The sequence below is a fragment of the Astyanax mexicanus genome, chromosome 17 (assembly GCF_023375975.1).
Source record: "Astyanax mexicanus isolate ESR-SI-001 chromosome 17, AstMex3_surface, whole genome shotgun sequence".
Lineage (NCBI taxonomy): Eukaryota > Metazoa > Chordata > Actinopteri > Characiformes > Acestrorhamphidae > Astyanax > Astyanax mexicanus.
In genome coordinates this window covers 22,044,104-22,069,518 of record NC_064424.1, presented here as the reverse complement: position 1 = coordinate 22,069,518, position 25,415 = coordinate 22,044,104, and the positions used below count along the sequence as shown (strand labels likewise).

General features: G+C 37.6%; 2 protein-coding genes across 3 annotated transcripts; one reads left to right on the top strand and one right to left on the bottom strand.

The window, feature by feature from the left end:
- The first annotated feature begins 2,616 nt into the window (after positions 1 to 2,616).
- On the top strand, positions 2,617 to 10,023 carry psmb7 (proteasome 20S subunit beta 7). Of its 2 annotated transcripts, none has more exons than XM_007247002.3 (8): positions 2,617 to 2,813; positions 4,537 to 4,630; positions 5,414 to 5,511; positions 6,035 to 6,175; positions 6,943 to 7,058; positions 7,715 to 7,773; positions 7,989 to 8,140; positions 9,801 to 10,023. In XM_007247002.3, exons 1-8 carry the CDS (start codon positions 2,632 to 2,634, stop codon positions 9,910 to 9,912), a joined length of 954 nt encoding a protein of 317 aa, XP_007247064.1. In that variant the 5' UTR covers positions 2,617 to 2,631; the 3' UTR covers positions 9,913 to 10,023. The 2 variants fall into 2 exon arrangements, with proteins under 2 accessions (XP_007247064.1, XP_049322601.1); XM_049466644.1 differs by lacking the exon at positions 9,801 to 10,023 and adding an exon at positions 8,781 to 8,826.
- A 364-nt stretch (positions 10,024 to 10,387) lies between these two features.
- nek6 (NIMA-related kinase 6) lies at positions 10,388 to 25,352 on the bottom strand. The gene is made up of 10 exons (XM_015605243.3): positions 25,191 to 25,352; positions 19,655 to 19,735; positions 17,891 to 18,013; positions 17,432 to 17,494; positions 17,135 to 17,245; positions 16,376 to 16,484; positions 15,730 to 15,837; positions 14,667 to 14,761; positions 13,343 to 13,456; positions 10,388 to 11,983 (listed from the first exon to the last, which is right to left on the bottom strand). The coding sequence occupies exons 2-10, from the start codon at positions 19,721 to 19,723 to the stop codon at positions 11,873 to 11,875; spliced, it is 903 nt and encodes a 300-aa protein (XP_015460729.3). The 5' UTR covers positions 19,724 to 19,735; positions 25,191 to 25,352; the 3' UTR covers positions 10,388 to 11,872.
- Positions 25,353 to 25,415: the final 63 nt, after the last annotated feature.

Sequence of the window (25,415 nt, the reverse complement as noted above, 5' to 3'; positions counted from 1 at the left end):
GTACACCATTGCTTGCTGTAACCCAGTGGCTTGCCCTCGCTCCAGTGCCGCCACGACCTCCTGCAGTAGCAGGACCAACTTAAACCATCTAAAACCATCTACCAGCAAAATATGGTCTGAAGCTGAATTTTACAGCAGGAACATTGCAAGACTTTTGACAACTGCATTGAAAGAACATGTAAAGTAAATATACATTATCCCACCAGTCACAATTGTGACCCACCATAGAACTCACTTCTTCACCTACTTGACAACTGATTATTTCAGACGATTACTAATGACACACGATTTGCACATTTTCATGTCTCGGAAAAAATAGGATTAAATAGGTTACATAAAGGAAAAATTGCAAAGAAAAGTACAAAATGTGACTGATAAATTAGCTAAAACTAGCTATAAAATCTCTAATCCAAAAAAAATTGCTTAGTGCATTAACAGTACTACACTAAAATGATGATCCCATACACTAAAATGTGGACGCTTGAGATAAAGTGGCCTTGTTAACATAGATTAGCTAATGCTATCTAGCTTAGCTAGCTAACTAAGAAACCTACTTTGAACTGTCTCTTTTGCCACAGAAGAGGCTGTAGATTCTTGAAGATGTGAGGTTCCAGAACGTGGCTGAAGTCAAAAAGTCTTTTTCATTTTAATTTGGAAAATTAAATGTTTGGAAAAAGAAAGCGCAAAAGGGTTATTCACATTTTCATTTTAGTGTTTTCATTTCATTTATTTTGGCAGTATTCAGCTCTATACAGTACAGCATACATCCAACACAGAAAAGGGTGCCTGCTTTTACAGCCTGGATAACATCAAGGTTGGACAATTTATTAGAATATATAGTATAGTAGTATAGTATATATAGTATTCATATGGTAGCCAGGAATGAATAACTATACACTGACAGTGACAGACGGTGCCAATGAAGCTGCAAATGACAACCGACTAACCTCAATTATTATTATTATTATTATTATTATTATTATTATTATTATTATTATTATTATTATTATTATTATTATTATTATTATTAGTTGTATTTGTGGCTGCAAATGTTCAAAGTGGAGTAATGTTTAAACATATACAATTTTACATAAAACGAACATCATTTGATTAAGTCCATACTAATTGTGGGCTATTAATGCAGCATTTATCTTGTTTACTTTGGGCTTCTTTAAGTGGTGCATGAAGTGCACACTTTATTTTTATTGAGATAGTGCTGCCCTCTAGTGTCCATATTCTCTTATTTCACGCAATGTTCAACAATTCTCCACTCTTTTATGTCTGTTACTGATCAAATGAACAGTTTAATACTGTTTCTAAAATAATGCAAGTAAGAAGGAAAATATCAGGCACTGTTAGAGTTAGTGTTAATAGTAATAAGTACATATTTTGCTCCACATCATACTGCTGACTGCAGCCTACCCTTGACTTTAGCAGTAAGATATGTCTAAAAAAAAACTAATTTGGGGCACTGAATTGTAGGACACTGAACCCTAAACCCTGGAAGTCTGAATGATAAACAATCTAGAAGACTAATAAAAATACAAAACTGCCACGGGACATTTTGGGTACATCAAATGTATTATAACAGTAGTAAATTAGAAAGGGAAAGTTTGTGGACTTTGAAAAGTGCTCTAATGACGTTTAAATGGTTGCTAAGCTTTATGTCTGAAAAGTATCAAGAGTGATTGCTATGCTGTTTACCCTACCATTTATGTCTATGGGGAAAATTAGTACGATTTTTTTTAATAAAAACTGTAAATGGTATCAGATCAAGCATATTATCTGAAACGGCTGTACCAGTTCTACATGTGAACCAAATGTTGGGGTTCTGGCTAAAATAATATGATCAGTATAGTTGTTTGAATTCTTGACAACAGTTTGTGGACAATTTTTAATGGCTCCCAATGGAAAAATCTCCAAGCCTAAAAACATTTGCTGTATGAAAACATATCCTTCCAAAAAAAAAGCACAAGCAACCTAATCGGCTATAGGTCTGATGACCCTGTAAAAATTCTGTGTTTCTAGACAAAAGCTGTGGTAGGAGCTGTGGTAGGTGAATAGAAAAAAAGATTATGAAGAACAGTATGTTGGCTTATCCTAGCCAAATTATTAATACGCTGCTTCATACATTAAAAAAAGCAGATCAAAATGGTGATGTGGAACAGTCACTTTCGCACATTACACTTAACCATGCTTATCTGTACTTTATACACAGTGCTTTCACATTTATGTACACTATATGCACACAATTATTGGGGCAGCTGCTCGTACATTGTTTCTTTTGAAATAAAAATAAATAAAAATAGCTTATCCCGCTTTTGTTGGAGTTAATGTTTCATGTGATCGGGCACTAATTAAAACATTTCACGGCTAGTTGTGTATGAATAAGTGTATATGATTGTGTACTATGTGAAGTGTGTGTGTTTATGTGACAAATTATCTTTAATTTGACGTGAAAATAACAATAGATCACTTAATTCAATGGTAAAACATATAAGAACTAATTAATCAGCTTAATGATTAACAAGAAATAGGGGTTGCCACACCCGGTAAATGTGGGTTAATGAGATTCTGCGCTGTAACAAGCATAAGTTGGGAGGGTTTCGCCGCCCTTTGTGCTGGACTGTTATGGTGGACCTGGCAACCCCTCCCTGCGGGCCGTGCTGCCTCTGGCCGGGGGAGAGGCTCCAGACCCAGGCCGCTGTAGAGCTTCACTTCCCGGAAACAGCGTCTCAGTGCAGCGAAAACATGGCGACGCTCTCCGTGTGCCAGCCTCAGTTCGGCGGTTTCAGTTTCGAGAACTGTAAGAGGTGAGGAAAACGGGCTCGGTTAGAGTCTCTGTTCGTGTTTCGGGAGTTTTACCGGTTCGGTTTGGGTAAAATAATTTAATTTAAGTCGCTGTTCAGTTATGGGGTGTTAGACTGAGTCCGTTAGCCACGGCTAACCGGCCTGCGGGAATGACTCAGGAGATTTCTCCGGTACATTTTACTGTGATTACAAACACGTGGTTCGTTTTTATGTAAAAAACACTGAATTAAATTATGTCTCTGTTTAATTTGTTTTAGTAATTTGTGTGTTTAATTTTTTTCCCGGAGTTTTAAGCGGGTTTTGGGTGATAGCCGGTCTCCAGCTTAGTCATTAGACTAGCTAACCTAACTAACGCAAGTGACTCTAGTTCACAATAACGCTGAAACGCCGGGAATTAGTAGTAATAGTTTATAATTTAATTAGCAAGCGTGGCGGAAAAAAAATAATAAATTGTATTTTTAAAAGCTAATTCAATGACCAACAAATACATTTTCTTTATTAAAGTCAGGCCGGCAACAGACTACTGAACCGTAATCTTTAACAATAAGCTAAAAAGTCCGTTTAATCTCGTTATGAAGGAAAATCTTTATCTAGTTTTTTAATGTAAAAAGACAAAAAAATAATGTACGACCACACTATCTTAAATTTCTGTTTATTTCTTTGGGTTTGAAGGCAGTGTTATTAAAACTGGTGTTTTAAGTTAGAATTTTTCGTTCCACCTTAAATGGTGCCGCAGTCTCCGTGCCGCTATAATGGAATTACTACACCATTTAAGGTGGAACGGACAGTTACAAAATGAGCCAAACTTATTCAAAAACTATTATGAATCTATATTAAAAATATATTTAGCTCTTTTTATATGAACTAAACTAAATGATTGCTAATCATGGATGCAACATTACATCAGAAAGTAATTACAAATCTCTGTAATGTAGTTTATATAAATGGTCTTTTCAGATATCAAATATTTACGAGTAATCACATCAAATTTATAGACTTATAAAACTATACATTTGATTTTGGTGATGTTACTTATGATTTACATGAAATTTTGCTCTCATCCACTTTTATCTATAATTATTTTTTCACTAGTAGGAACTCCAGTTGCAGGTATTTGTAATACTTATAATAAGTATAATATAATACGTACAGATAGGATATAACACTTAATTTTGAATAGTAAAAAGTCAAGGTCCACATGAATAAATTATGACGAATACAAAAAAAACTAATTCTACTGTACTTTTGACTAATAGTTGTGCATTAGGATATGCAAAGGTAAATATTGTCAATTTTTGGTTTGACTAGATATGTTTTTACTAGCATTTGTGGTATCTTTTCAGGCTTAAATGGCATTATGTAAAGAATAGCATCGGCATCTATAAAATAGCAGCTTAATGAATGTTTATTTTTTTTAATACACAATCACACAAAACATGCCAATGCAAATTCAACTATGTTGTATTCGACTAACTAGCTTTACTACTGGTACTTTACAAACCTTAACATGATCTGAAATAATTAAAAGGATAAATTTGGCTAAAACAACCCTGAAACAGATGTAAATTCTTCATCTTTTGTCCAGCTGGTGTCAGTAATGTGCTACAATTATTTAAACATGTGCATTTATTATTTAAACATACAGGTAACATACGCATCTTTGTAAATCCTTAATATGCACACTGATTTATCTGAAACTGTCATTGTATTTGTGTCGTTCTTCAGGAATGCTTTACTAGAAAGGGACGTTGCAAAGGTGGGATGCAGTCTACCAGGAGCTCGCAAAACTGGCACCACTATCTGTGGGGTTGTGTACAAGGTAATCTTTCATAGTTGTTCATTCATGTTCGTTTTGTTTGTTTTTTGATGGCATGACTGACATAATGCTAAATAAATATAAATTAAGTCTGAGCGTAACATGGAGCCCCTTTTATTCTTTTATTATTTTGCTTTATATTATTATTGCTTTAACCAGGCATCAATTAATCAGGAACATATTCTTATTTACAGGAACAGCCTGGAGAGGGAGAATAGCATAAATAAAGGCATGAGCCAATAGTGATGTTTTTAATTAAGGATTTTTTTTAAATTGAATGATGGTCTAAAACATTTTTATTGCTTTCCACAGGCCTGCAATATTTTAAATGCGTTTTCAAAAAATTCAAAAGATAGGTCCCTGAAATTTTATGAAAATCGCTTTAATGTGAGCTGATATCACTGTTAAAACCTGTTATGAAGGAAAATGTTTCTTTTTTTTTTTTGTAATGAAATATATAGCAAAACAAGTATGTCCAACAGCAGTATTTCAAAATTAAATGTATTTCCTTTGCGTTTAAAAGCAGTGTTGTTGAAAATCGGTGCTTTAAGTTTCAATTTTCCATTCCACCTTAAATGGTGCTGCAGACTCAGGCCCTCTAGAATGGAATTACAGCACCGTTTAAGGTGGAACGGACAGTTACAAAATGTTACGACAGTTAAAAAATTCAACTCCTATTAAAACTATCTATATTAAATATTTTTGCCAGTATTATATGAATTAATACTAAATGTTCAATGTTTAAAAATTGTAAATGCAGAATAACCGACTCTCCCTTTCTTTTAGGATGGAGTGGTGCTGGGAGCTGACACCAGAGCGACTGAAGGAATGGTTGTAGCTGATAAGAACTGCTCTAAGATACACTACATCTCTCCTAACGTTTAGTGAGTATTGATATGAATCTGTACTGTATATAAAAATACAATATTTTCTATGTGATGTGGGTAAGGATTAGTCTGCAATAATTACTAAATGTTCAGATGTTTCTGGATACTGCCTCCTAATGAATGTGCAAATAAACACAAACACACAACTTAGCCCAACTCCCTTTATTGTCAAAAGAATAAGACACTCTGAAGCAGATAATCGTGTAATTCTTGGCACCATAAATAATGCCAGGTGTGGAATACAAGGGAAAGATTGTGCTTCATTCAGTACTTTTGGGATAACTTACGGAGATGTGGGTGAGGAGGGTGACTATCATTCAAGATTCTGATTTTACTAACTGTCTTGTTTTTGAATAAAATCAGTTTATCAATGTAGTTTCCTAAAAGAATACCATTGATTTCAGAAGAAACGATGAATGAGTTAATATCCCAATACTTTGGTTCATACAATGCATAAAGTGGATAATAAGTCATTGTATTGTATAGTCATTGTGTTGTGTGTATGTATGTGTGTCTACAGTTGTTGTGGAGCTGGGACAGCAGCAGACACTGAGATGACCACTCAGCTGATCTCCTCTAACCTTGAGCTGCATTCTCTCTCCACCAACCGCCTCCCAAGAGTGGCCACCGCTTGCCGCATGCTTAAACAGATGCTTTTCAGGTACCTTCAGTGATTTTTTTTTTTTACATCAGCTTATTAGGGGTGCGAATCTCTCAGTATCTGGCGATTCGATTCGATTCCGATTTTTGGGGTTACGATTTGATTCAGAAACGATTTTCGATTCTGGAACGATTTTTCAAATCAAATGGCCTATAAATTTTGTTTAAATTATGTGAGGAGATAAAAAGATAAAAGGACAATGTAAACAAATTTTACACAAATTTATTTAAAACAATAAACTTAGGTTCCTTACTGTATTAAATCTTTTTGCAACATAGTGACAGTGCCATAATAATGAATGGCTAATTTCTAGCAAGGTTAACTAATCCTGAATTCATTTCTAAAAGGAAGACATTGTTAAAACTGGAAAACACTTTTCAACAGCTTTTTAAACTGTACCGCGGAGCTTTTTAAACTGTACCGCAGAGCTTTTAAACTGTACCACGAAGCTCACCTGTGGCGCGGAGCTTTTTAACTGCGACAGTAGCTTCACCCAAAAAAATAGATTTTTTGAAAATGAAAATCGATTCTGAATCGTTCAGTGTTAGATTTGCGATTCGAGCTCGAAACAGTTTTTTTCCTGCACCCCTACAGCTTATATTTAAAATTTTCTCCTAAAATTAATGTCTGCTACAGCTGAGCCATTCAGGCAGTTTGAAGAAAACACAGGGTAGAGTTTTACTTTCTGGGCCTGAACTTGGCATCTTTGCTTTTTCCTCATTGGTCCAGTGGCATATTTAAATTTTGTATTTATTGTGTGTTTGTAGGTATCAGGGCTACATTGGAGCAGCACTGGTGTTGGGTGGAGTTGATTGCAATGGGCCACACCTGTACAGCATTTATCCACATGGCTCAACAGACAAGCTACCCTATGTTACCATGGGTAAGTTGTGTTGCTACACACACACACACACACACACACACACACACACACACAAAAGGTGTATTATTTAGAAATTGGTTTTTATACCCCATTTTCACCTGGTCACTTCCTGCCTCTTAAGTGTCAGGATTATTTCTGGATAAGGTCAAGCCACATAAACATGCACCCAAGTGTAAACGCACCCAAGAAGCATTTAAACACAATATATTAAAACCACTTCAGGATTTATCTGAGCCACATTTGAGACACATTATAGCAGTGAAAACACATCTGTCTCTGTCCATATTTGATAAACCAAAACATCTCCAGTATAACTAAAAATTAACACTAATAAAAGTAAACAAAGGTGTAGATACTTCTTACAGTTTTATGGGTAAAGGGTCTGTTGTGTTTTTTTGTTTTTGTTTTTTTGTCTTGTTTGATTATCTTTTTGTAATTATTGCAGAGTTGTGCATGTGTTTACTTTTACTGGATTTTGAAGATTAAGATGTTGAGTTTTGCTGTTTGAGTTGACCTTTAAATGTCTCTAAACAGATAATCAGAAATAAAAGCAGCAGAACCCTTTCAGTTCTATCAACTTTTAGCAAATGAGTCCTTAGCTAGAGAACCTTTGCTTCAAGTTGAGTGATTATTGTGTGTGATTGTGTGGTCATCAGGCTCTGGATCCCTGGCTGCTATGGCTGTGTTTGAAGACCGCTACAAACCTGACATGGAGGTGGGTTTCTCTCTCACTTCTCTCTCTTTCTTTCTCTCTCTCTCGCTCATAGATATGGCTTTCTATTTTATATCTATATATGTGTTTCTGTCTGGTTCTCTCTCTCTCTCTCTCGTTATCTTTCTCTATCTTTCTTTTCTTCCTTTCTTTTTTTCCTAGTAACAGTAAACCATTGAGATGCTGATTTTTTGTGTGTGCATGTGTTTGTGAATCAGGAAGAAGATGCCAAGCGTCTGGTGCGTGACGCGATAGCAGCCGGTATCTTCAATGACCTGGGCTCGGGCAGCAACATCGATCTGTGTGTGATCACTAAAGGAAAGGTGGATTACCTGAGACCTCACGACGAGGCCAACAAGAAGGGTGTGAGGTGAGTCGATCGTTTTCAGATCTTCTGTCTGCTTTAAATGAACAGATCAAATGGGTTTTATTTCAGTAAAATGTCTATTAGCTTGTGTTTAAGCAGCTACTTCTGCTTGGCTGGAATAAAAACCTGCAGCCTCTTTTGCAACATAAAGTAAGAAAACGCTGTGGTGGAATTTTACTTTCTAGACATGGATTTGCCGCCTGTAGCTTTTTAAGGTTTAGTAACGTTAGCCATTATTGCAGGTAAAGTCATATGTAGATTTAGAGTTAAAATGTAGTCATACTGCTGCCAAAAACTCAGTGAGAATCCCTGCACTCCGTCTTTTATAAAGGAAATACATCATATAAGGTATTACCACCCACAGTGGACAGTGCAGTGGGAGGTAATAATTGTGACTGGCAATATCTGGCTTTAATTGTTTGTGCAAACAGACAAGCAGGTCAGTGCAGTTTTTTTTTTAGCTTCAATGGTACATGGCAGTAAGTCATGGGATTTAATTTAAATGGGATGGATTATTTTCCTAACTTTTGGCATGTCCATGTTTTTGTTATGCTAAACGTTGTCTACTTAAACTGGTGTCTGTGTGAAGGCTGGGTTACGGTGTGTGTTCTGACTGAATCTTCACTGCTTGTTCTGCTTTAAGTGTTGATAAGCCTAATGGAGCTGCAGCGTGAGTAAACGAGTGTGTGTTTTTGAGTGCTGTTTTTCTTTAGTTCTTTAGTCAGCATTGAGACTCATGCTTGTTCTTAACCTTTCCTAACACAAATTCCAGACCTAGTCTTCTGCTCCACATAGTCTTCTGCCCCCACACATTACTGTGTTTATCCTATTAGCTGGGGATCACATCACATTTCCCGATCACCTTTTTGTTCCCTCAGATTGTCTCAGTCATTTGATTTGGAGTATCTGCTGATACCAAGTCATGAGCTTTTTATTTAATAAATTTTTATTTATATGCATCTTTTTCTTAAATAAATAAATAAACAAACAGAAATGTGATATCATAATTAAGGTCATGATTCATATTTTTAAAATGCTGATAGTTATGTGTTTTTGGGAGGAAGACAGTAATAATACTGTATTGTGGTTAACCTCGGCAGACTTGATTTAGACTAGACTTTTTAACTGGATTATAGTATATCAGGGTAATTTTAATAGTTTTTAAATTAGAATATTTTAATCACTTACTGACTCAATTGTGCAAGTTTGTGCGTGCGAGAGAGAGAGAGAGAGAGAGAGAGAGAGACAGAGAGAGACTTCATCAGCGTTACAGCACAAGTATTCAATACGTACAAGTAGCAGTCTATAGTAACAACATAACGATACATTTTTGGTAAATCAGTGATCCAGATCTTTTCCACATGATTTCGATCCTTCGAAAAATTATGTGGATAGGGATCGGGGACATCACTACTGTTAGCATCTATCATGAATTTGCCATGAAACTGCGTGCACCAGGTATCGATTTGAAGGTTAGTCTGGAATTCTGCAGGGGTGCAATTGCAGCTCTTACTAACCTTCTAACAGATGTTCTAACATTGTTTTTACTGCTCTCCAATCAGAGGTGATGTGTCTGTTCTCTGTGCTGTAGACACACATACTAGTGTTCTGATCACTTATTCTAAAGCTCTCTAATGATGTGTGCATGTTTTTCTTTCTACAGAACCGGCGACTACAAGTACAAGAGTGGAACCACAGGTGTTCTGTCGAAGTTGGTGATCCCTCTCCAGCTGGAGCTGATGGAGGAGAGTGTGCAGACCATGGACACATCCTGAACAGACAGCTCTGACCTATATCTCCTTCACCCTGACCCTGTTCTTTTGTGTCTCTCATGTATGGAGATGTTTTTTTTCCAGTGTTTACAATAAAATGTGTTGTGAAGAGAAGCTGTTGTGGTTTTTTGAAATGTAAAAACTGGTACATTCTTGTCTAGAATGTAAGAATCTGCTCCAGAAGATTGTTCTAGCTGTCTTTATATAGGATTATTACTATCTGAATCTGAGCAAGTAATAATTCAATTATATTTATTACTAAGTAAATGAGGCAATATTAGCACAGATATATAGCATATCTTAGTCAGGTATTAGCAAATACACATTTAATATGGAAACAAGTTTTGAAGGTACAGATACACAGTAAAGATGCTGTTGGTCTATTTCATATGCCATATATATATATATATATATATATATATATATATATATATATATAATATATTTTTTTTTTTTTTACCCCAGGAATTTAAACACGTATTTTAAAAGATATTTATTAAAAAATATATTCCTTAACCAGCTTCATATTATGTGTAAAAATACATTTACCATGTAATTTTAACAGAAACATTTTTGTTTTCTGTTTAATACATTTTCATACATTGCAGACAGTGACAAAATTGAGAAATACATTTTAAATATGGATTTTTTTCCCCCATTTGAAATCAACAGTTAGAAAACATCACACCCATAATAGTCAAAGTTTTGAGTTCTGATATGGCAGCACTTTTTTTTACATTATCTGTCTTCAAATAACTAATAAGTTTAATAAAACAGTTGTTTTAGTGTCTCGAAATAAGTTCTCTGCTTTTTTTTTTAAATATTATTTTTAGTTATTATTTTTAGTCCTTATTTTTATGGATTACATTATTTTAATACAAAGGTTTGATTAACTAAATCTGAATTTCACACATTTGAGAAAATACGCTCACTGACAAAAGAAAGTTATTGTAATACAACAATATGAATGTAAATGTATACAATATTAGAGCAAAAGGATGCGTTTATTGGCGAAAGTTTAAAAGGGGCTAAAAAGACACTAAAAGGGGCTCTAGTACCCTGTTGATCTGCCTCTAGGCTAGATACAAGATGAGATATGGTTGGGCAGGTAGGCAGATCCTTATGGCATCCCTATGCCACATCCGGTAAAGGGATGTTGCAGCTACTGTAGGTTATTAAAGTTCCCAACCAGGAAGGTCAAGAAAGAACTGCAATGTAACAGAGAAATAAAAAAAAAAATGGCACATTTACACAGCCTTAAAAAATCAGATCTGAGCCACATTGAGCCACATTTTTTTGTCAATCAGTCATTATTTGAGAAATAAAAATGTGAATTTATCAACAATAATGATATTGTTTTTAAAATACTTAAAAAAAATAATAACTTAAATTTAATTACATGTTGAGACTGTAAGTAATTATTAAGAATAATACAGCATTATTTTGAGATATTTTGTAGGTATACCGAAGGTCTGTTTCAGAAACAGAAAAAAAAAGCTGATCTGCTGAATCAGCTTCTACTGATCCCTCACTAAACAAGAACAGAAATATTAAACGTTCAGTAAGTGAAAATGTAAATGTTTCCTGAAGAAGCATTTAGTACACTATATGTCCAAATGTTTTTTTTTTGGACACTCTTTCTGATGAATGCATTATGCATTTTAGAAGAAACTACAAATGAGCAGATGTCCCAATACTTTTGTCCATATAGTGTACCTTCAGAGGTGGCAAGTCCACCTCTATATACCTGGATTTGCCATTATCATTGATTAGCTTGTTCCTAAAGTAAGTGTGTGTGTTTGTGTGTGTGTGTGTTTATATCAGTGCAGTTTTACAGCAGTTCTTCAGTTACAGAGTCTGAAACATGAGTCCACAGTTCACACACTTTTCTTCCTCCTCATCTTCAGCGCAGGGCAGGAGTGTATTTATTCGTTGTGCGTGTGTGTATTTTCAGAAGAGAGTTTCAGGTGCTGGCCGTCCACAGCTGCATCTGTTTGGAGAACTGAAGAACGAAGACGATGTCCGGACGCTCATCTGCGTCTGGGTTGATGCACATGCTGACCAAACTTCTCAGCTACATACAGACACACACAGAGTTACATTAGATCTCTACACACGGTATCATTTAAAACCCAGACACCCATTTGCCATCTCCATGTCTGAACTTGTTATTCGTTAGCTCCGCCCCTGTGTGTATGCTCTGAATGGTTTTGTTTATTTTTGCTGTCTGTGTGCCAGCTACACACATGGTCATGTTTTGGTCTGTGTCTCCGCCCCTCCCGCCTTTGCTTTGGTTTGTGTTCCCGCCCTCCTGTTAGCAAGTCTGTATAGAGTTTTACACTGTTTGAATGGCAGGGGTAAAAACATGAGAAGACCTTGAAAATATTAATGGATGGAAAAGATGCTTAGAAGTTTAACAATGGGAAAATGTTGATTTTGACAACTTACTTTGTCTTTTAAAATGAAACAGTTTTCTCATTGTGAGGACACTTATATGTATATTTTACATATTACATTAAATCTACTGATGGGGCACTGTATTCATTAGTGGAGCATCCATCCAGGTACTTCATCAAGTTTTCTTACCTGTACAATAACCCTATTCAGCATCACATCATCATAATTTGCTGCAAGAAGGGACACCCTAGCCCAATAGGTCACTTTTTTGCCGTTCTAGAAGGCAGTTGGTCAATGTTCTCTTAAAAGTCTTATTCCATTGTTTTTTCATTCATTTTAAAATGTCTAGTTGCGGTCTCTAGTATGAATGAATGTCATGTGAGCTGTTTATTTAACTGAATTACTGGTCTCTGAAGGATGACAGGATTTGGGCTCTTTCTCATGAATATTCATACATGCAGCAGAGAACGCAACCTGCCTCCCTGCCACACTCCCCCACGACATTGATAACGTTTTATTCAGCTAAACTAATGCTACTAAACTCTTGGTGAATCAATGCTTGGGCAGTTTCATCACGACGAAGCCCCATAGTCGTAGTGTTTTTTTAAGGTCTCTGTAAACGCGGAATCAACCGGAGATCCAATTTCAACCTACAGTTACTTACACAAGATAGCTAATGTAAACTAGCTGATGTAAACAGAGCTGTAAAGCTGTTAAGCTAGCTGACAGAGTCTCAGTGAACTCATGGGTTGACGTAGATCTTTTCCTGATCGACTTGTTTGTTGATTTTCTTTTCTTAGCTACTGCAGACAATGGTGGTCGAAGGACAGTTTTATTTGCAGCATGCATATACAACTCAGAGTGACCTAATGTATTTCACAAAGAACAAGAAAAACGTGAATTTTAGCGGAAGGACACCTTTAACTACGGGGGCACCAAGGGGGGCAGCTGATTATCCCCTACCCCCTTCGGTGTCTGCCGGTGTCTACACTGTATGTGATTGTGTGTGTGTAATTGTGTGTGTGTGTGTGTGTACCTTCTCAGAGAAATGTTCTGGAGGTAGAGGAGGATAGTCACACTGTTCAATCTTCTGGCAGAGTGACAGCAGGTTCATCTGATCACTGTAGAACGGGCTCTGCAGTGCCGCCATCTAACACACACGCACACATGAAATAAAAATATTAAATTATTAAAAAAATTATTGTGATATTAAAAAAAATAAACAATTAAAAAAAATTGTGAAAACAATCACAACGCACTACAACAGATTTCACATATTTTCAAAGTTTTTACAAGTTTTAAAGCAGTACATATCATAGACAAGTGTGGGACACCTATAGGAGCTTTCATGACATCCCATATAAATCCTACACACATTAATAAAAGGGGAGTTTGTTCCCATTTCCAGCTGTAAAAGCTTTGAATCTTTTGGGAAGTCTGTGGGACGATTTGGCCATTCATCTAGAAGAGCATTTGTGAGTCATGACACTGATGTTGGATGAAATCTGACTCACACTCTCCATTCTAGTTTATCCCAAATGTGTTTGTTGGGGTTGAGGTCAGGGCTTTGTGTGGGTCAGTCAGCTTCTTCCACACCAAACACCAGGTCTTTATAGACCTTGCTGTGTTCGCTGGGGCACAGTCAGTAACTGCTGTGGTCGTATACAGGGGTTGGACAATGAAACTGAAACACCTGGTTTTAGACCACAATAATTTATTGTCCCGACGAACAGTTCTGGTGGAAACAGGAGAGTTGAGGTGCACATTAAATTCTGCTGTGATTTGGGCAGGATTTGGGCACAATCCTGTTGGATGTGGTTCGTCCTTCTCGGTGGTATGCTGACATTACCCTGGATACCGTGGCTCTTGATACATCACAAAGACTTGCTGTCTTGGTCACAGATGCGCCAGCAAGACGTGCACCAACAATTTGTCCTCTTTTGAACTCTGGTGTGTCACCCATAATGTTGTGTGCATTGCAATATTTTGAGCAAAACTTTGCTCTTACCCTGAAAAACTGAACCTTCACACTCTGCTCTTACTGGTGCAATGTGCAATTAATGAAGATTGGCCCCCAGGCTGCTCCAATTTAGCCACGAAACCTCCCACACTAAAATGACAGGTGTTTTAGTTTCACTGTCCAACCCCTGTGTGAGCTATATGTGACAACTCAACATGCACATTTCGTTTGTACTGTATCCGTTATGCACTGTCCTGTCTGGTAAACTGTATCTTTTCTGCTGTATTAATTGTAGTGTCATAGTTCTATGTTGCACATTCGTTGTCTATTGTATCGTATACTAAATATACTAAATAAACACACACATTACAAATAGATAGGGAATGGATCAAACAAGCACCTCATACAGCAAACAGCCCAGAGACCATATGTCTGATTTGAAGTTGTAGCCATTCTCATGGATCCTCTCAGGAGACATGTAGTAGGGGGTTCCCACTAAGAGAGAAGTTTCACACACAGCTTTCAGAAAGACAAACATGCTGTGCACAAACACACTCACCCTTTCTTAATGACTCACTTAATAACTGTGTCATTTGTTTCTGTAAACTAATTAACTGTTTAAACTACAACACCAAATCAGCCAATTCTGAAAAGCCAGAATTCATGGTTATCCCTTGTGTTGTGTTGATTCAAGGTACTTCCTGTATATTCTGGTTGTTGTGCACTTTTTCATTAATGCTAGTGTAACCACCTGCATCACAGAAGTCAGGTACAGATACTGAGTGAAGCCTGAGGAATTGGAGATCATGAGTATTTGGATTAGGCCTGTTGTTTCTTTTCTTTACCTCAATACTAGTCCAGGAATGGATGTATAATAACAAATGAAATTAAGCTTGAAAAACCTTGAGTTTATATTGTCTGCAATGAATCAAAAGTCAAAAGTAAATATAAGAAAAACTGAGTTTTTATTTTATAAGCATTTTTCATAAATGATCCGACTCTGAATGAGTGCCCTGGATGTAGTCCCCTCAATAATCTCCAGGGGGCACCACTTTCACTTAGAGATCCACTGCCGTGCTGTAGCCCTATCTATGTACATTTTCAGCAAACAGTAAACTAAATTGCAAACTAAAAACAAGTGCATAGAAGTAAATGACAATATGGACTATATTCGGTTTAACCATTAAGCTTTGTTGAGACTGCCTAATTAATTTTGCTTTAGAAAGCCTAGAGCTGTACACAATAACCAGCTTTAACATTAAAACACATAACTAATACTGTCTATGTCTCTTTCATGCCACCAAATCAGTTCTGGCCCATCAAGACATAGATGGCAAAAACCTCTGAAGGTGTTCCATGGTAAATCAAGGTTCTGTATTGAACTAAAATTTAACATGCAGAATTAATTCATTACAATGTAGCACTTCAATATATATGTATAAGCATACTGTGTGTGTATTTACCTAATGAGTGTACGACTGTGGTTTTGGAGCTAAAGAAGCGTCCCAAACCCAGATCTCCCAATTTGACCACTCCAGTTGCAGTGATGAACACATTAGCTGGCTTGATATCTGACAGATAGACAGACAGACAAACACAGACAGTTAATGATCAGTTGCAAGTTTTCAGCTTCTGCAGAACAAAACAAACACACTAATATAAAACACTCACTGTGCTCAGAACTTGGGGTGTGAAAAAATATATATCATACTGTATTTCAATATTTTGTTTTGCAATACTGTATTGATATTAAAAATTAAAAGTATCATAACATAGTAACATTTCAAAATTCGATTAAAAGATTACATTTAAAGATCAAACTGCCAGACAGTTGCTCAAATGAGTTTTGTGTTTAAACGCCGCCCACTAGTTGGCTGTATAGGACTCCACTGTTTAGTACTCGATTGTTATATCACCTAGCATACAGAATCACAATTTAGATAGATAAATATCGTCTTGTTAACACATTTCCTATTCTGCATGGAAAATCCAGTTACTTGTCCACTAGACAGTGTTTACTACATAGTGAATCATCTGACTGTGATTAGATACAGTAAGTCTAAGTGTGTGTGTGTGTGTGTGTAAGTGTGTGGGTGTGTGTGTGTGTACCTCGGTGCATGACTCTGCGGGAGTGCATGTGCTCAACTGCACTGCATAGCTGCACAAAGTACTTCCATATCGTCCTTTCAGGAATCAACCTCCGCTTCTTCTTAAAGTACTGCACACACACACGCAAACTGTTTACATGTAGTTACTTAATGTATCTTAAGTATCAAGAACATATCTGGTTAAGGTCAAACCACACAACAATGCAAGTGTTAACAAATCCAGGAAGGATTTAAAGCAGGTACAAATCAAATCAATCAAACCATCTAAGGAAATCGCAAAAAACATAAAGTTGTAGGACACACATAGTGGGAATCAGACAAAATTATGCACATGGCACATGGTTTACACATGCATTTCTGGACAAGCTGAAATATACAGAACCATCACTGAAAGTGAAAGAAGCATGTGGACTGAGGAGTTATATTACAGGATTTAACACTAATATGACACTTTATAATATTACACAGCATTATGTATTTCTAGAGAAAGGTCTCCTGCAGCTCCACCAAAGTTCTAAATTGCAGTAGCAACATTCTGGTCTGGAGTGGGAATCAGAAAAAATCACCATGTTTCTAAATGTTTTAAGATAAAAATGTTACATAATTCTGTTTTAAGATCACAGCGCCACACGGTGGTCTGCACTAAACACTCATAATTAGCAGCCAAAAGCAAACCGAACATCTTTCCATACATTCAGTAGCTTGTCCAGCCTGAAGGAAGCTACACAAACGTACACACAACTTTATCATGTGAACGCACCTTTATCATGTGGGACAGGTCTCCAGCATCAGCAAGCTCCAGCACAATGTTCAGTTCATTGTCTTCAATAAAGGAGTCCAAATACTTTATTACATTTGGATGATTCAACTGCTGCACTCAGAAAGACACACACACACACACACATTAGATTAGATTAGATTACACTAACATCACCACCCTTACTCACTCCCCTACTATAGTCAGACAGGATTTTTCACCCACTAAAAGTGGAAAATCCAGATCCCCCACAGTGTCACTGACACTAACACACACTCCCCTTTCTCACACAGCACTAACCTTCAGCAGGTCAATCTCCTTGATGCAGTCCTGACGAGATTTAGCATCCATCATCTCAAAGATCTAACAATGCACACACACACACACACACACAAATGTTTTTATACACACAGCAAAGTTAGGAACATGTTTCAAACGGTTGACTTGGAAAAGCCAATCAGAACAGAACTCATTTGTTTTTATCAGTTTTGTATCACTTCCACTTTTTGGCATTTTACAAAAAGGGTTCCAAACACTAATGAGCTGAATGAGACTCATCTGAGGCAAAGACTATCATTGCTGATGAGTTTTAATAATCATAATTGCCCATTTCTATTTTTGTTGTAATAAGCCTGGAACCTGAATCCAACTAAACAAACAATGTCAAGATTTGGACCCCTAAATGACATTTTTGCTTTAGATTTTCAGCACAGCGCCCCCTGCAGTGTTACAGTATTACAGTTAGTCTTACAGTCATACCTGCACTTTCTTCAATGCCACCTGCTGGTTCTCCAGTAGATACGTGGCTCTGTAAACTTCGCTAAACTGCCCACGACCGATCTTCTTCTCAATGCGGAAGTTGGACAGTGCACTGCAGTACATCTGTAAGAATCAAAGGAGTGTGAGGAATCATATCTAAACCCAGAAACTGTTAAACAGGTTCTCAGTTTTACAATCACATCACAAAAGGGAAAAGGGTTTCTGAGGTTCCACACAATTGTTGACCATTTACAAACACTGTGCTCACAAAGTTAAGCATTAATAAGCAATAAATCTAAGAAAAATAAAGCTGATTTATAAATTGGTGGGGCCGAGTTGAAAGCACTGACAACACATAGCAAATAAAGTATCACACCGGATGAATTAATGTGTTTTTGTGTGTTTAAATCTTGGAGGTGTGTTTTATGTGTTTTACTCTGGCGTGTTTTCCCCCTTTCAAGTGAGGAGCACTATGAGCATGTGATATGAGACAGGCAGACTGTGTAATGGCTGGGCCGGTGAGCAAATGATCCCTAGTGGGGAGAGATGGCAATGGGTGGATAGCTACTTGCCCTGCCCTCCATAGGGACACACACAGCAGACATTTATTGGGCTGGGGAGCACCCACAGTTCATCCATCACAATCCAGGATAACACAGTAGGTAGAACATTTAGGCAACAACCTGGAACTAACCACCATGCGTCCATATCGGTTCACATCACAACTCTCTCATTCTAGTGCGCAAGTGCCATATAAGGCACTTAAAGTGACCGCTACAACTGATATTAAAAATGATTTCAAATTTCCCCCCAACTTGCATGGCCAACTAGCAGACCCACTCATTTGGACTCCCTTTATTTCTAAGGGGCCCAACACTAGGAAAGTGAAGACCAGCACATGCCTCCTTTGAGACATATGGGCCAGTCACTGCCTCTTTTTATTCTGGTTCTGATGTACTGTAGCATCTGAAAGAGGCTAATACAGAGTTTGTCCTATAGTTATTCTTGATTGAGTAAATAATCAGTATTTTATCTTATACAACATTTAGAATGATTAATATGTTGTCCAGTTTACTTGATGATCTCTTGTTAATTCTTTTGAGTGATTCATATGTAACCATAGGTAAAAATTCATTGAGCATGTATTGAGCTTTAATCGACCTAAATCTATACACCACTAATTTGTGATTGGTAAAACGGTGGGTGATGAGGTCCGTTGAGTTTGCGCATAAAAAAGACTTGGCCAGAACAAACTGAAGTTTATACTGGGGGAGACTGTGGGAGGCTGAGGTATGCAGTCTGAGGAAATACAGTCTGGTTATTTTGCATTAGTCAGAACTCTGAAGCCTCACCGTTTGGATGTCGTTTTTTCCCCTTAAACTTTGACTCATTTTCCTTTATTTTTATTATCCATTGAATATTGAGTGTGATACAACATACATCAGGATCTCATTTGACTGAATCTTTTACATTACTGGGAAGCCATCGCGCTCTGAGGAAAGTGTCGGACTCCCAGCTCTGATACATCAGCTAACAGACACCTGTGCTGAACAACATCACACTGAATGATGTAGGGAGACAGCACCATCTACCCACCCAGAGAAAGCAGGGCCAATTGTTTTCTCTCAGACTCCAGCTGCTGATGGCAAGCAGTATAAACCAGCATTTAAACTAGCAATCGCCTTAGTCTGCTAAATTACCTGGAGCCCCATAGACTATTATTTACAGTGTGTTTCTGTGTATGTGTTTGTGTGCGTGTCTGACCTGGTTGTCATGTACAGAAAGTGTGTTGTTTTCATTTGGGTCCTGCTGGTTGTGCTGTCCCTCCATCATGGCCCACCAAACCTGTAACACACACACATACACATAGTTACTGCCTGAATGCAGCATCCATTTACCACATAAGATAACAGAAAAATATCCAGTACAATCAATGTATTAATTATTATTAGGGATGTACTGATTCAGTTTTACAGATGGAACAAAATCTTGCGTTCGATTTTACTTTACTTTACTTAAATTTTATTTATTTATGAATCCAGGTTCCGTTTGGGATCAGATCTGCCGCTGTGATGATCTAAGAAGCTATTGATGATACAACAGTTGCTCACACCTTATGAGGGACACTAACAGCTTAGCAGTATGTGCGGTATGCACACATCCTGCAGCCACAAGTGTTGACTCTCAATGCAGGGCTTCCAATTGGCATTTTTCAGCAGGATAATGCTCGCCCACACACAGCAAGTGCTTACCAGTAATGTCTCTACCAGATTGCAACACTTTCTTGGCCTGTCTGGTTGCCAGACCTATCGATAATTAAGCATTTATGGGACCAGTTGGGACATAGTTTTAAAAAACAAACAATGTGCAGGATCTACTAGCCTGGATGCAACACCTGTGGGCAAATGTGCCACATAATGCCTCATAGAACCTGTATGTCTTAATGCCTTACTCTATCTTATCTTGTATACAGACTAGAGTGTCCTAAACGGTATTAGAGCCTCCTTTCCATTATACAGTTTGTCCCAATTTTACTCGTATCATTTTACTATCATTAAAATATCTTTAGTAAGCAATCATTAAATTCCATTTAAGAAGCATGAGCTAGAATTATATACTACATGCAAATTATAACTTCCAAGTCATTTTGGAGCACTTTTATGTTCTACTGGTCAGTTCTTCACACTCAGTCTGAACACACTCAAACAAACACGGCTCTCTTTCATCTCAGCTCTGATGGAAACTTTATCTGGTGTCGTTGTCCGCAAACACACACATCTAAATTACCAAGAATACCACACACACACACACACACAAGCGCACACACAAACGCAGTTCTAGGAACTTAGCATTCTGCAGAGCGCAGAATAGAAGTGCAGCACAGAGAGTGTGGTCCATGTGTTGTGTGTGTGTGTGTGTGCGTGTGTGTATGTGTGTGTATGTCCGCCTGCAGTGGTATTCTGGGTATTTCGGATGTGAGTATGTTTTTTTTTTCTGTGTGTGTGTGTGTGTGTGTGACATCATTTAATTTCACTCTTCATTTAGTATTCTGCAGAAAGGTTTTGCAGTGCGTCACACCACACACACACACCTAAATAAACACACACCTGCAAAAATATGATGAAAGGAAACAAACCCACAACCCCCCACACACACACACACACATACACACTTCCTCCTTTCAGTCATTGTAACTGCTGAAACAGAGAACACTGCTGTGACTCTTAACTGTCCTCTTGACTGACCTTCACTATTAAAAAACTAATCAATAACTGATAATCCATCTTTATACTTTAAACAACCAAACCCCGCCCACCCTTTCAGAGCCATAAACGTTCAGAGAAAAATCTGATAATCATGATCGATCACTAATCACAGATTCAGTCAATCAGTTCTGCTGTGCTCTTTTCTAGTTACCAACAGAAGATGCTAGGCTAATGCTGTTAACAAACACTGGACTGTCAGTAATTCACCAATGATGAAGATGATCTTCAGCATTCAAAAGAATTCATTCAGCTACATAAGGATGCACCCATTGCTGACACATATGTGCAAATGTACACACACAGCCTGTCTCCTCCGTGTGGTGAAGTTCTGCCAAAAGGATAGGACTCTGGAGCAGATAAACATAAACCTGAAGGCATAATGCCCAATGCCAGTTGTGGGTATATGTGGGTACACAATGCTAAATAGGTACAAAGCCCCCCAGCATTGAGCTGTGGAGAATTAAAAATGTGTTCTCTGGAATGATGGCCAGTAACCAATACTTTAAACATAAATTGAGATCTAAGGGTGAGGTGGGGTGCGGATCAACCATTACCCTGACCTCATTAACACTCCTATCACTGGATGCTTGCAAACATCTAATAGAAACAAAGGCAGTTACTCAAATTAAATAGAGTAAACTCTTTCCAATACCCTTACTTTCAGAAGAAACAACCGATCTTGTATTGTTCGACATTGTATATTTAATTATTTATCTTATTAAATTATCTACTCTGATCTGAGGCAGGCCTACTGACGTTTACACACACATGCACACACACAGTGAACACACAGAGAGATTGTGTGTGTGTGTGGCAGAAGGAGGAAGCAGTATATTTGTTATGATTCAGACTATAAAAAAAAATCCAGTCTCTCCACCCACTTCTCTTTCTCTGGTTTTCTTGGATGAGTTGGTCAGCAGTGACTCACGCTGCAGGCATTGCACACACACACACATACACACACACACTCTTAAATAAGGTTTACCTACTAAAGACACACATCTAGAATAAAACACTGTGGTCTAAGGATCAAAGATTAGATCAGTCAGATTCTCAGATACACCCACTGAGAGAAGAAAGTCGCGAGAGCGACGCAAGAGCGACACGAGAGTGACGCGAGAGTGACACGAGTGAAACACGGCTACAGTAAAACCACACTACGCTGCATAATCAGCCACTGATAACCACTTAGCAACAGCGCAGCAACCACCAGAAACAGCACGGAAACTGTCTAACAACTTCATAGCAATCAACAGGGATACCATATAAACCACAACAACCCTCTAGCTCTCTACAAACCACATAGCAACCAACTTTAAATTACTCAAAATGTGTAGATACTCTTACTCCACCTCTTATCCTACCTATAACCCCGCCTCTTGTTAGAGAATTTACATTTCTAAATTATTACTGCCACCACAAAGAGGAAATTAAGCTGGATACATGTGCAGACAGATCTTTGTTCACAAGCTTAACACAGTCCAAATAATCAAGCAAAGGCAAGAAAGACAAATAAACACAGGCTTAAGTAATGCTCAGTGCTTAAAATTTAATAAATGGAAACTGAGACTTCGCAACAAGTCTAAAGCTTGAGGCTCTTTTATAGAGAGAATGAATTGCTTTCAAGTAAGGGGGGCAGGGCCGGTGATCAGAATTCTGGTGATGCTGAGTATTTTCATATTTGCACACCGGCAAACCACTAAACTCTGGACCCAAGCAAAAACTTCCCCCTAATCCCACAAACCAACTAAACTACTATACTATATATTTCTAATACTATGGTAAGCCACTACACTCTACTCTACAATATTACACTACTGTATTACTCTACTACTGTGTAGTGTGTACTAATCTACCATACTCTACTATAGTATAATTTACCTTACTACTCTATTATATTCTACTATTTTACTACTGTATTACTCTACTGTAACATTCTTCTTAATTCTTCTGTGCTACTCTACTACTGTACTTTACTGAGCCCTCCTACTCTACTCCTTTATTCTACCCTACTTCTGAACTATGGTACTACTCTAATTTACTGTGCATTATTACATTCTACCCTACCCTACAATACTCTACCATTGTATTATTTCATTATACCATACAACTCTACTAATTTACTACTCTGTTATGCCCTAATACTATGCTACTGTATTATACTACAACCTTAATATATCACCCCACTATCATATAATATCTACCATACTACTCATCTATTATGCACTACTATGCTTATACTCTACTCCTCTACTACTGTATTACTCTACTACTCTATTAATGCCACTACTCTACTGCTGTATAACTCTACTAATGTATCACTCTATTGGTCTACTATGCCCTCCTTCCCTTATACTGCATTACACTACTATTTTTATTATGCCCACTACTGTATGACTTTACTACTGTACTACTCTACTACTGTATTACCCTATCAGTCTCCTACACCCTACTCCCCTATCACTGTATTACTTTACTCCACTATTAAATCCTACCACTACTGAACTACTGTAATATTCTACTATTGCATTAGCCTACTCCTCTATTATGCTAACTACTCTACAACTATATTACTCTACTACTCTACTACTGTATTACCCTATTAGTCTACTATGCCCTATTACTCTTATACTGTACTACTCTACTACTCTTTTACTGCCCACTACTGTTTGACTCTACTACTGTATTATTCTGTTACTCTATTATGCCTACTACTCTACAACGATATAACTCTACTATTCTATTATGCCCACTACTCTAATACTAAATGACTCTACTACTTTATTACCCTATTAGTTTACTATGCCCTACTCCTCTTATACTGTATTAAAAGTAATTTATCATGCCCACTACTGTATGACTTTACTACTGTACTACTCTACTACTGTATTACTCTATCAGTCTCATATGCCCTGCTCCTCTAATACGGTATTACATTACTCCTCTATTAAATCCTACCACTATACTATTGAACTACTTTACTATTCTACTACTTCTACTACCCTACTACTCTATTATGCCCACTACTCTACTACCGTATTACTTTATTAGTCTCATGTGCCCTACTCCTTTATTACTGTATTACTTTACTCTTCTTTTAAATCCTACCACTATATTACTGAACTACTGTACTATTTTACTACTGTAATACCCTATTACTCTATTATTTATGCCCCAATTCTACTGTATTACTGCATTAGTGTACTATAACCTAATCCCCTTATACTGTATTACCCTACTACTCTACAACTATTTTACTCTACTACTGTTTTACCTTACTACTCTACTACTGTATTACCCTATTAGTCTCATATGCCTTACTCCTCTATTACTGCATTACTCTACTACTCTTTTACCGTAATATTCTACTACTGTATTACCCTATTAGTCTCATATGCCATATACTACTGAACTTATGCTGCTGCATTACCCTATTAGTGTACTATGCCCTACTCCTTTTATACTGTATTACTCTACTAATTTATTATGGCCACTACTGTATGACTCTACTACTGTACTATTCTACTACTGTATTAGCCTACTGCTCTATTATGCCTACTACTCTACTGCTGTATTACCCTATTAGTCTACTCTGCCTTACTCCTCTAATACTGTATTTCCCTACTTCTCTATTATGTTCTATTACTGAACTACCGTTCAGCTCTACACTCATTCACGCTCGTGACCGCTGCACCGCTGCGCGAGCAGTCTGCTCTGGACTGGGCGGTGATTTCCCTGTTTACCCCACTGCTGCAGGCACCGCGCGCGCGCACACTCCACCCCACAATACACAAGAAACCTATAAAGAACTAGAACTAAAGACAAAAAAAGCGCTCTGTGTCCACGCGCACTTACGAAGAGCATACAGTTAGTCACGCGCACTAAGCGAGTACAGCGTGGAGTTACTTGTGTGTAATCTTTAAAGTTCTGCAGCCCGCGCGCGTGTGCGCTACAGCGCGAGGCGTGTTGCGTTTATTATTATTATTGTAGGCGAACCGTTATTCCGCAAGTGTGCGTGTGTTTATTTATCCTACCTCACTCCTCGTGCTGTAGATTAGAAAGTCATCTCGCGCTCCTGTATTGCTCTATGAACCTCGTGCAGCTCCACGCGCCCTGTCTCCTCCCCTGGTCTCGCGCTTTTCTTTGTGTGTGTGTGTGTGTGTGTGTACAGGGAAATTCTCGCTCTCTGGGCGGAGAGAGAAACACCCGCAAACTTTCGCAGGAGCCTCGCGCTGCCACTCAGCATCAGTGCGGCTGCG

What these genes read in the sequence shown, in the direction of transcription:
- psmb7 (XM_007247002.3), top strand. Translation starts at nt 2,632, where the DNA reads ATGGTGGACCTGGCAACCCCTCCCTGCGGGCCGTGCTGCCTCTGGCCG. An exon ending in TCTGTGGGGTTGTGTACAAG is followed by an intron (nt 4,631 to 5,413) that starts GTAATCTTTCAT and finishes CCTTTCTTTTAG; the next exon opens with GATGGAGTGGTGCTGGGAGC. An exon ending in CTTAAACAGATGCTTTTCAG is followed by an intron (nt 6,176 to 6,942) that starts GTACCTTCAGTG and finishes GTGTGTTTGTAG; the next exon opens with GTATCAGGGCTACATTGGAG.
- nek6 (XM_015605243.3), bottom strand. Translation starts at nt 19,723, where the DNA reads ATGATGGAGGGACAGCACAACCAGCAGGACCCAAATGAAAACAACACA. An exon ending in ACCTGTCCCACATGATAAAG is followed by an intron (nt 16,485 to 17,134) that starts GTGCGTTCACAT and finishes GTGTGTGTGCAG; the next exon opens with TACTTTAAGAAGAAGCGGAG. An exon ending in TGGGCTGTTTGCTGTATGAG is followed by an intron (nt 13,457 to 14,666) that starts GTGCTTGTTTGA and finishes CGTGTGTGTTAG; the next exon opens with ATGGCGGCACTGCAGAGCCC.